Source organism: Micrasema longulum, unplaced genomic scaffold (assembly GCF_059751315.1).
Source record: "Micrasema longulum isolate JH-2025_06_02 unplaced genomic scaffold, ASM5975131v1 h1tg001877l, whole genome shotgun sequence".
Taxonomy (NCBI): Eukaryota; Metazoa; Arthropoda; class Insecta; order Trichoptera; family Brachycentridae; genus Micrasema; species Micrasema longulum.
The window spans coordinates 103,142-115,673 of NW_028279051.1; the positions used below are offsets into that span (position 1 = coordinate 103,142).

General features: G+C 34.1%; 1 protein-coding gene across 1 annotated transcript; it reads left to right on the forward strand.

Annotated features, from left to right (window-relative positions):
- Positions 1-5,573: 5,573 nt before the first annotated feature.
- On the forward strand, positions 5,574-12,018 carry LOC148273669 (uncharacterized). Its single transcript, XM_088238375.1, has 3 exons — positions 5,574-5,698; positions 9,861-10,165; positions 11,810-12,018. The coding sequence occupies exons 1-3, from the start codon at positions 5,693-5,695 to the stop codon at positions 11,913-11,915; spliced, it is 417 nt and encodes a 138-aa protein (XP_088094501.1). The 5' UTR covers positions 5,574-5,692; the 3' UTR covers positions 11,916-12,018.
- The last annotated feature ends 514 nt before the right edge of the window (positions 12,019-12,532 follow it).

Consider the following 12,532-nt stretch of genomic DNA (forward strand, 5'->3'; position numbering starts at 1 on the left):
AAAAACTTAAGTGGGCTCTTATCAAATTTTGTTTTTCCACTGTCACAGTGGGCCCAAATTCACAAAACAAGATAAAAAATATTTGTTGATAATTTATGACTTGAAATACGTAAAAAATATTATTGCAATAATTTTTAAGCTTCTGCCATAAAAAATAATAAGCATACATATTTATTTGTTATCTTTTGAATCAGACCCGAGGTTTTATTTTCATTATTACTATCAACTGTTTGATAAAAAAAGCTTATTTAACATCAGAACCATGAAATAACATTTTATGGACTATTTACAAGACATATATGTAGTAAACCTGTAAGATAAAAAATAATATACTTATTAAAATGTAAAAAACTCAGATCTGATGAAAAACGTGTGAAATTCGTGTGTATTATAAGGCACTGTGGTTATATTATATCTGCATATTGAGAATAGTTAAACTTAAATAGTAGTTTTGTTTTAAATCTACGTTAGTTAAAATATTTTGAGTTGTCTAAACTTTTGTAGACAAGGACTGGATTTAACTCCCTGGGGAGCAGCTTATATTAACATATTACAACAGAGATAAAAAACATTTTAGAGAAGGTAATATAGAAGTCTAGGCATCTACAGGGCTTGTGATTGGCTGGTTTAAGTAGCCACTTTACACACTGTGTAACATTCACCATTCTGCCCATATTTAAAAATCTATATTCCTTGAATTCTTTCGTCTGTTGATGTTTGTGAAGTTAAAGAGCTGAAACCTTTATTAATGCAATGACAGGTCATAAGCCCTGTAGATGCCTAGACTTCTATATTACCTTTTCTTAAACGTTCTTCATCTCTGTTGTAATATGTTAATATAAGCAGCTCCTTAAAGAGTTGAATCCAAAAGTTTGGACAAACTCAAAATATTGTTGATAAACTCACCTGGTCCATGAAGAAGTATAGAAATTGAAAAAAAAAATTTTTTTAGGCTTTGCCTAGTATGTAGCTGCAATAGTTCAATGAGATGAATCTCAGTCGCATAAATAACAACAGATGGAAGAGTTGAAGAAATGTGGATGTTCAAACATGGGCAGAATGGTGAATGTTACATACTGTGTAAAGTGGCTACCTAAACCAGCTAATGGCAGGTCAGAAGCCCTGTAAATGCCTAGACTTCCGTATTCCCTTCTCAAAAATGTTTTCCCTCTTTGTTGAAATAAGTTTAAATATGAATGACTTCCTAGGGAGGAAATCCAGCCAGTCTGCAAGCATTTGGACATACTCAAACATTGTCGAAAATATATTTACCCATTTCAAATTTTTCAGTAAAATGATCTGAAATCAGGGAAAAATGACAGGTCATAAATTTTGTAAATGCTTTGCTTATATATTCCATTGTAACAATCCCCGTTTCCGTTAATAAATCCATCTATAATGCGGTTATTTTAATTTGTAGACTTGTAGTGCATTAACTGTCTATAGTTTCTCTTGAACTTTAATACTGAACAAAAAAACAATGTAAGTATTAAGGACTCACTAACCTGTTCATTAAACCTTTAAATACTTTTTTCAGTAGAGTTTCAATATTCAGGTACCGCGCTAAATGTTAACTGGTATCGAGGCTGAGGTTTGGTACCTACCTAAAGTGTTAATTGTAGTGAGGTGCATATCCTGTGATAATAATCGAATAATAAGTACTAACCATATTTAACTCTAACTGTAGAATGACATAAAAAAATAAATCAATTTAATATACCTTACTATACCCAGTACCCAGTAGTATTGAAAATTATTTTTTATACGTCATTTTCCTTAACAAAGTCATGCGAAATCGTACACAAAACTTCACCACACGTTTTTTATTTTTTTTTATGATGATAAAATAACATTAAAAAATGCCTGAACGGCGACTTTTAAAACTGGATTGAATATGACCCACTACCTTCACGCCCTAATTTTTTCGAGCCAGCGGGCTTAAAGATGTAAATTAAGCGTATCTCTCGATCATCTGTTGCATGAAGATAAGGTTTTTGGTCTTACGTTTCAGGTGCCAGTGCACGTGCCATCCTGTTTCTTTAAGATCCTAGCAGTATTTCTACACTTTAAAAGGACACAACACGGCATAGTTGAATTCAAATCAGGAGTTGCGTACTGAGCGACGTCTACAAACCTACCATTTATAAATAGTTTAGTCGCCTTCTGTTTGATGTGCGTATGCGGTTTCTGGACTATTCTTAATTCTATGTGTTATAGGATATTTATTTGCGAGTGCGGATCATAAAGATTATCGCGGATTATATTTGAAATATATATTACTAGAAGTTACACACTATATCACCATATAATTTTATCAAAGGAATTCACAATATAGTCCAAACTAGCCAAGGCCCTTGCGTGCAGATGAGACGAAAGATCGAGAAAAAAATGGCGCGTGCCACGAGTGATCTCCTTTAAAGTGTCATATAGAAGTGTCGTATAGAATAAAGTTAGGTTCGTATCAGGTTTGCCAACTGAAAAGGCGTTCCAGTGTTGGCAAACCGCATAATGTTTATTAAAGTACTTCCCTCTCTACTACAATGTTGGCATGGTTATACACTTGGACTTGGACTGGCACCTAAAGCGTAAGACTAATCATCTTACCTTCATATAACAGATATACCAAGAAACGTTGCATTCTGTGTACCGATGCAGTGTCATATAGAGGTATGATAATGACAATATTTATATCGATTAAATAAGTCTTGCGCCACACTAGTTCCTTGTACCGGGTACTCGGGGTTGTGAGACCAAGTACGAGTACTTACAAATTATCTGCTTTTGTGGATTGTTGCAGAAGTGGACGGTGGGTGAGGGGACCACGCCCGAACACGGACATCGCACAGCCCCAAGGCCGGCTGCTTCTTTGAATCCAAGCATCACAAGGTGATTGCAAATTTATAACAAATATTATATTTAAGTTATTTGTTGACGGTTCTTGATGGAATTCTATTGGAATTCTAGAATATTACTGACCCCCTTATTTTGAACCTGTACATTGCAATAAAACAATAAATATTTAAATAAAATAGAGTCCTCCCTTATCGTACTATACCTCCAACACATGTATACAATAGCTTTGTCCCATTCTGTTTCATAAAAGTATTATTGTATCTCTGTTGAATCAAATAAAAATGTTTAACCCATATAAACATATTATAATAAATGTTATTTTTTAATAAATAATCCGTGCACTGTATAATATTTACCAGTCTAAAGATGCCTGTTAGGAAGCCCTAATTGATCAAATAAGCAAGTATATAATATATATATATATATATTATGCTAATAAATAAGAAAAAGTAATATAAATAAGGTTATTAAGAATTCAAATATTATTTTTCGAGGTATAAAAATAAACGTGCTGATGATTCAATTCCGTTTTTTTGATATTCCACCATTTTTCAAAATTGAAAAAAAGGCAAGTTAGCGTATTATTTTCAATGCACCGTGTGTTACATTTATCTTGTAGGCATCCACAATACGTAGAATTCAATGCATGCATCTATTATTGTGTCCACGCACAAATGATTATGTCCACGTAAATGCAAACATAACCAGAAATGTAAAGTGGATAAACTTAACAAAACTATCGATAGGAAGTAAGGGTAAACGAGAGGAATTTATAAACATAAGATTACAATAATTCAGTGGAAAAATGGCTTAGTCACTCTTTATAAACTTTGAAGGAAAGCGATTTGAAAGTTTGATGAGCTCTGAAAAATCTGAATTTTAGTTTACATGCCTAATTTATCAGTACATGCATTAAACATTTGTTACTTTAGAATTTTTTTCATAGCGTGTTGAGACAGAATACCGAAAAAATCAATATTTTTTACAGATTTCCTGATATGCCATATTTAGCTATCTACAACAAAAACGCAAAACAATATATGTGTGACATTCCATATTTAGCCATCTTTCAACAAAAATTACATACCATTTTTAGAAATAGAGTTATGGTTGGCAAAACAAGGTATGTTTGACATATCATATTTTGTCATTTAAAGCAAAGACGGCGAAACGACGAATCGTGTTTGACATATAATAAATTGTCAACTATTACTCCATTTGTAAATATGGTATATCACGTCTGTTATCATGTCATGTTTGTTTTTAAACGACATACCATATTTTGCTAGATTGTTGATCTCATCGAGATGAATCCGGTGATAATAACTCTGTATGCCTAAAAAAGTGACATATCAAACTTAGTCATCTTTTCACAGAATAATTGTATGAATATAAACCGGCCAATGGCAGGTCACAAGCCTTGTAAATGCTTATAAGATTTATATTCCCTTTTATAAAATGTTTTTTTTTTATCTCTTTTGTAATATAAATAAAATTAATGGTTCATTAAAATAACAATTTCCATAGTCCAGTAAACCAGAATCCTAGACGAGTGCTTTCGACTAATTGTCTACTCTTAAGTAAAAACCTGAATAAAGAAACCGAGCAGGGATAAGTCCACCTCATAGTATAGTAGTAAGCGCGTTCGCCTACCATGCTTTAGGCACCAGGGTCGATTCCTGGGGTTGACTGACTGGATAAAAAAGAAAGGTTGTTCTACCCTGCATTATTTTATGTTCTGGACTGGCACCTGAAGCGTAAGGCTGATCTCCTTATTATCATGTAACAGGTTATTGATATACGCTTTGCATTAAGTATACCAATGCAGTTCCCTATGCCCTATCAACCGTGAAAAGAAATATGATGGTGTGTAGTCTGCGAAACAGGTGCAATCTGTTTTAAGGCAGACATTTTTACACACAGTGCAAAAAAATAACAAAACTAGACTACCAATTAACTTCGTTTTCTCTCTTATGGTCAGCGCGTTTACTTACCACCATGCAAGAGATCTCAGGTTCAATGAGGAAGTTCAGTAGTTTTTTTAATATTTTTTTATTTGTTAATATACTATCAAGCTAAGACAAAATTAAAAAAATAAAATAAATTATGTATTGTATAATTGTATTGCAATGTTATTTTTTAAAGTTTTGTGATTTTGAATTTACTCCGCTTGTGGAGTCACAAGTTCTCTTCGGTGATTTCTGCTGATTATCGAGTTGTCTTTCCGGGAGCAAAAAGTCTATCACAACATTATATAATTGATGGATTCGGAAAAACTAGTGACGTCGAAATTTCGCCATACAATTTATTTCTTCGCTTTAATTTTTCCCGCGCATAAGAAAACATGTTTGATGTTCCATTTTCTGTAGCACTGAGCTTCCTCATTCCCAGCATCATTGACATGAAATATTTTAAAATGTTTTTTCACACCGCAGTATTAAGTCCTGGGTCTGGTATCTAAAGCGTAAGACGCATCGTCTTACCTTCATCATTTAAAAAAAAAAATATGTTGATGCTTCCATTGATACTTATACTAATGCAGTGCCCTATGCACCATTAGGTATAGAAACAGGGAACGACGACGATTACCTAATATCATAATAATTTCAATGTTAAGGTAAAAAGTTTATTTTTCTGTATGTATGCGAGTAACCACATTTTACGGTTTTGAATTCAGAATAATTACTACGCACATCGTTGAAAGGTTTTGTATGGTATCAAAGGCAGCAGATAATCTCGTTCCTCTTTACTTGGTAACTATATAAGGACAAGTAGAGAGACTCTCGCCATCACACAAGTTTGTTTTGTCAGAAAGGATTTACCCACAACGAGTTCCAAGATGAAGGTGAGAAAAATTAAAATATAATTATTTTCACATATTTTTTGGGAAAATGTTAACCAAGGCACCATACGCAATCGGGTTGTGGTCCTGTGGCTAGTGTCTCGGACTCACGGACCGAAGGTCCGTGGTTCGAATCCCACTCTACCCCAACTCGATTCCATTTTCTAATAGTGAGTTATTTACAACTCGTTGAAAATGGCCCTCAAAATTAAATATTTGGGTAAATCATAAGAACGCAAATATTTCTTTTTTAAAAAAAAAAAAAAAAAGATTTAGATTACACAAACTTTACTCTGTCAGATTAAAAATTTACACTAAATATGCATTATGTAACTTGGTAGACATTATAATAATTAATATGTACATCTCCCATCCTTGTCCTAATCTCGCCTAATTTACAATAACTTACTGTTCTTAAAAAAAAATAAAAATCTTTGATTATTGAAACATACTAACGAGTACATGAAAATAACAATTTTATATGTATAAACTTAAATGTATTTATTTAATATGTAATATATTTTCTTTACTAACTTTGCATACTTTGTGGAAATCTGTTATTGATTGAGTTTATACACTATATCTGTTTGTTTACTATAAATATGTATGTAGAACTGTTGATTTCCCAAATAAAATAAAATAAATAAATAAACATTAAAAAAACCTTAATTATTATTTAACGGCTTAAAGGGTTTAGCAAAATGACAAAATATTAGGTGCAAACATAATTTTTTATTTTAATTTTTCGTTTTTCTTTTTAAATTTAAAAATGAGCACCAAAAGTAAAACGATAAATTTTATACGTCATTCGCAAGAAAAATTTCTGCTCTAGAAGATGTTATGTTTTTTTTTACGTTACATATATTAACAAAATACAAAAGGGGTTGAAAACATTTTAGAGAAGGGAATATGGAAGTCTAGGAATTTATAGGGCTTATGACCTGTCATTGGTTAGTTTAAGTGGCCACTTTACACAATGTGTAACATTCACCACTTTGTCTACGTTTACATCTATGTTTGTTCAATTCTTCCGTCTGTTGATTTTAGTAAAGTTAAAGAGCTGAAACCTTTATTGTTGTGAAGAGATTCGTCTGACCGAATTATTTTACATTACTAGTCAACGCGTGAAAACAATTTCCTAATTTTTAACTCCTTCTTGGACCGGTTGGTTTTATAACAATATTTGAGTTTGTCCAAATGTTTGTAGACAAAAGACTTTAGACAATTTTTTTTGTCTACAAACATTTGGACAAACCAAAAATATTACACCTTTAGAATGGTATGTCAAATAGACAAAAGTGAGCATTTTCGATACCTTCTTTTGTTCGCGTTCAATCGAGGAATAAAGGTGCCAAAGCTGCTCGCGGTATTTGCGCAGTATACGGTGAAGATGCTACGAATAATTGACTTATTCGTTGAAATAATGAAGAAGAATACATTACATTGTGTATTTGGGAAAAAAATAAAAAACTTATGTTGACATCCAATGCAAAACTTTTGTGGAAAAAATCAAAACTTAAAATATATATCTCAAAAAAGGAGCATTCCTTTTCCGCAGCTAATTGGGCATAGGACACTAAATTTAACGTAATTATACAGAAAGCAGCCAGCCATATAAAAGTGAAACTGAGATAATAGGCATTTTGTGAAAAGAGTGAATTATAAAATCTACACAATAGTTTGGATGTTTTTGACTTTAACAAACGATAAACAATGAATACATAAGTTTTTTTATAAATTACAAACAGGAATCTTATTGTGTATTTGACCAGTTTAAAACATTTTTAAAGTACCATAGATTTTTCTAGTTTTGTGGGTTTTTTCTGCAAATTGAGAAAAGCCGTTTTTGTGATCGACACCTTTTTCTGGAGGTGATTAATACAGTTTTTTATATGAAAGCGGTCTGGCTGTTCGTAGCAGAACATAGATTCGACCTTACTGCACCCGATAACATCAATATCTCATTTTCCGAAATTGTGGACTGGCTGCTTTCTGCATAACTACGTTCAATTGTTACCCCAATTTCATGGAATCTTGATCATTTTTGTCTCATAAAAGTAAGAATTGATGACCCTTATGCATCAGGTGCCAGTCCAAAAACAATAAAATATTCAATTGTAGAACCACCTTTAAAAGCAATATTTTACATTCGCTTTGCTATAAATCGAACACAGGAACTCAAGCACGTTCGGTGAATTTGCCAACCACTACACAACGAGGCGAACTTTAATCGATTTCATTTTTGGAATTTTAATCTTAGAGCAGCCATCGAGTTGAAAACAATGGTTCTGGTTCTAATCCACACACATAAATGTATTCTTCGACTTGTAGTCTTTGTGTTTGAGAAAAAGGGACAAAGTAATTAATTTTTTTCTCAAAATGTCCATTCAATTTTCTTTCTCTTTTCGTTCACATTCATATATTTAGCTATCAGTTTTTACTACAAATTGATTTATTTCTGATAACTTTTTGCTTCTTTAGGCTATTATTTTTCACTTTTAAAATTATTTAAAGTTTCTTAACAAATGTAAGATTTTTTCTTTTCATCGCGGTTGTTTTGTAGTAAAACTTAACTTTTAAACCTAAGTTTTAATGTTGTTCTTCTTCGTAACTGTTGATCATCATCAGTGGTGCTACAGCATGTTGAGGGCCCTGGCCTTCTCTAGAATCTCTCTATTCCTCCCTGCACCCTGCGTTCTTCTCAAGTTCGTCAGGCCAATTGCTCAAATGTCACTTTCCACATTATCCAGCCATCATAATTTTGGTCGGCCTTCCGAATAGGTATTGAGGTTTTTTTAGGGGAACGATTATCATTCATTCTGAGCACATAGCCCAACCATTGTAATCTTCTTATTTTAATTAATTGTGCAATGTTGGGTTCACCATACAGTGTCTCTAATTCATGATTAAACCGTCTCTTCCACACTTTCGTTTTGGTTGACAGCACCAAACATCTTCCTTAATGTTTTTCTTTCAAATACTAATACCATATTTTCATCTCTTTTGGTCATAACCCAGCATTCGGCACCATACGCAATGACCGGTCTGAGGAGATTTTTGTAAATAATGGTCTTAGTTTTTCTAGAGAGCTATTTGGATACCAGATGTTTAAACAAGCCATAATAACATATGTTTGCTGCCAATAGCCGTGCTCTAATCTCAGTAAAATAATGTTAGTGTTAGTAATTTCAGTAGCTAAATATTTAAAGAAGTTGACATTGTCCATGTGATGTGACTCGACGTCAATTACCCCACTGTGCATAATTTATTCGTCAGTTTACATTTATTTATTTTAAGACCCATGTCACTTGCAGCCATCTCTAGCTTTAAGAAATCATATATCGATCCCGGGATAGTTCTGGATATTTAGTCTAAGTCATCTGCTTAGTCTTACATCTGGGTGGTATTTCTGCATCTTTCATGGATTTTTAGAGAGATAAAAGAACAAGTATGCCAGTGCATCACCTTACCTCAGACCGTTGAACGCCTGTAATGGATCTGATTTACTGTTTTAGACCTTCACCAAGCATTGTGTTTAAGACATTGTCATCTTAGTAAGTCGTATTGGCTTTGTAGGAATTACCAATTCAGCCATTGACATGTACTGCGTCGATCCCTTGGCACTGTCATATGCCGCATTAAAGTCAATTGACATGTAGTGGGTCTCGGCGTTGCATTCCAGCATTTTATCCGTAACTGTTATTTTGTCTGATTTACCTTTTTATTATATGGATAAATATTTGTATTTGTTACCTATGTTATATTTCCTTCATATACATACATTCGACTAATGTATTCTTTTTGGATGTTTTTTTTTATGTAATTTTTTGTTGTAATTTTTTCACTGCTGTCATAATAATTTTGTAAAAGGTTCATTGAGCCGTAAATAAATAAATAAATTTGTGTTCTTTATGAGTTTTAAACAAATAAACAATTTGTCAGTCGCCGTAGCGCAGTTGGTTAAATGGCTAACTGCGAAACTGGCGTCGCAGGTTCGATTCCCGCCAGTTGCAAGAAAAAAATCCAGCAAAGATTTTTTCTAAAATTGATCTGGGTGTTGTGGTGAATTATTCATAATTTCCTTCCATATCCTTTCTTTCCCACTTAGCGGGTTATTCCTTATCACTAAATATATATATAATATATTGGATTTTTTTGTTTCCAGTTCTTCCTGGTAGCGTTGAGTTTGTTTGCAGTGTGCCGGGCTAGCCTCGTGGCCCTGTCTCCGTCCCTCTATGGGGCCCCTCTGGCGTATTCTGCCTACTCCACCTACGGTGCCCCCGGCCTGAAGCTAGCCTACGCCGCCCCTGGCCCACTGGCCTATGCGGCCCCCGCCCCGCTGGCCTACGCAGCTCCCGCCCACCTGGCCTACGCCGCCCCCGCCCACCTGGCCTACGCCGCCCATGCCTCCTTGCCCTACGTCGCTCCCCCCGTGGCGCTAGCCGCCCCTGCCCCCGTTATCCAGCCAGGGTAATTTTACAGTATTTAATATAATATAAATAAATACCTCCAACTTTTTCAACGAAAAGTAAAGGCCACAATATTTAAAAAGTAATGTCACGCCACATAAATGTACAAATTAGCTACAGTGCGTTTTAGAGGAGTTACAACTGAACTTAATCGTCAACATTATTCTAGTTCCACATGGTTATTTTTAAAGATTACGGCAAAAATATGTAATGTTTTAATGTTTAACTCTTAAAAGATTGTGCCCCAAAATCCCTCTGTATGCAATGCTGTAATTTCGTATTATATTAAGCTAAAGTCGAAATATTTTAAAATACAGGAACTCAATTTTTTATTTATTTATATGGATACACTTATGTACTGTTTATTAATCTATTTTCCCTAATTTCCAAAAATAATCATATAATTTAAGCCTGATATAGCAAAACACTACTTTGTTATTTAAAAAATAAAAGAAATAGTTTGTAAAGTCATGTATTCTATGTACTCAAGTAATATAATATGCACACAGATTAAAAAAAAAAAAAAAAATATTTTGGATTTTTCTCAAATACATATTATTTTTACACTTGTTTATTTGTAAATTTATATAAACAACTTTTACTTTTAAGTTATCTATATATATCTATATTATTTATACTATACTTTTGAGAACTCTTTTGATTGATTGACAGTGTTTATAACAAATCGTTGGCTTACTTTGTAAACACTTACACACTGTGTAATTTGAACATCCATATTTATTCCATCAGCTGATTTTCGCGAAGTAAACAAGCCAAATTCAACTAAGAGAGCACTTCACCACTATTCAAAAGCTTGCTGATATGATGTTTAGCCGTAACAGTATTTTTGCCAAAAGGAATTGTTAATCTTCTTATTTGTCTTGAACGACTTAATCTCCTGTGATGAGGCTCAACTATCCTCCCATCGCTTAGGGGGTTTTCCAGCGGTGCTATTCTAAACCGCTCTTGCGGCCGTAGAAAAAACGTTTATCTCGCGTATTTTGTATCTGAATACGCGAGATAAAAACTTTTTCTACGGCTGCGAGAGCGTTTAGAATATCACCATAGGTGGGTTTCTTCCGGAAAGGCATGCTTCAGCTGCTGTGGGCACAAGTCTATCACTGCTCATATGGTCTCACCAGACTCTTTTACGTGATCTGCTCCAGTGCACTTTATCATCAATTTCCCACGTTTCCCGTATTAAGTCGTTTCTGAGCCGGTCGCGCAGAGTATTTCCAGTAATCGATCTGAGGACCCTCATCTTTGTTGTTCTTAAAAGGTTCTTTGTTCTTGTGGTGTCCATTTTTGTTTCTAGAGCATATGTCAAGATGGGTCTTACACTAGTACCTCTCACCTTTTTTTTTTATATAATCGGTCTTAGACATTCTGACACTTGAGAGGCTTTGTTGAATTGATCTTGGACTTCATTGTATACATTTCGTTATAGCTGGATATATCAATTCATTATCTGGAACTTGCGACACGTTCATCAGTTTACATCTTGTAGGTTGCCTTGATATAATTAAACGTTTTGTTTTAGAAACTGAAATAGACATGTTGAGTCTTTGTGATACAAGATGGAATTTATATAACATACGTCGCAAGTCGATTTCAAATCATTAATTATAAATATTTATTATCATAGGTACGTTGCCGCCACTCGCGGATCTGTCCATGTCGCTCCTTTGCCCGGCAACACTCCCTACGCCAGCCACCACCTGAACTTGGAGCCCGCCCCCGGCACACACTGAGTTAGGAAGATAGTTCCCCATGACTACTCAGATGACACAGAAATCATCAGAAAAATTATATGCCCGTCTCGTGAGCTGCAATAAATTGATTTCATAACTCTCATTTTGTGTATTTATTTATATGAATGTAGTTTATTTGTCCGGGTCCGGGGGGATGAAGTATAAAGAATACAGTTCTGTGTGTGAAACAAAACCAGAACTCTGGACGAGTGTTTTAAACATTCTAAAAAACATGTAAACATTCTGTAAACATTCATGTAAACATTCTAAAAAAGTACATCGAGTGGAGATTTGTTCGCTTTGTTATTATTATTATTCGTTATAGGCAGGCAAACATTTCCTAGTGCGCCTATGTCTCGTGTACTGTTTTTGTCTGCGTTCTTCTTCCTTCAAGCATCCATACGGTTTTTGAATTGGTTGACCGAAATGGAATGGATAACTAGGCTTGGAAACTTATTCCAGCCTGAAACTACCCTGCTGAAAAGGTTGTGGTTATGTAGTGGTAAGAGCATTTACTTACCATTTCTGAGGAGTAGGGAGCGATAGCCAACAGAGTGCAAAAGTAATATTTTTTTGATTGATGATATCCGCTGTAATTTTCGATCGAATAACAAGTC

What these genes read in the sequence shown, in the direction of transcription:
- LOC148273669 (XM_088238375.1), top strand. An exon ending in GCCCCCGTTATCCAGCCAGG is followed by an intron (nt 10,166 to 11,809) that starts GTAATTTTACAG and finishes TTATTATCATAG; the next exon opens with GTACGTTGCCGCCACTCGCG.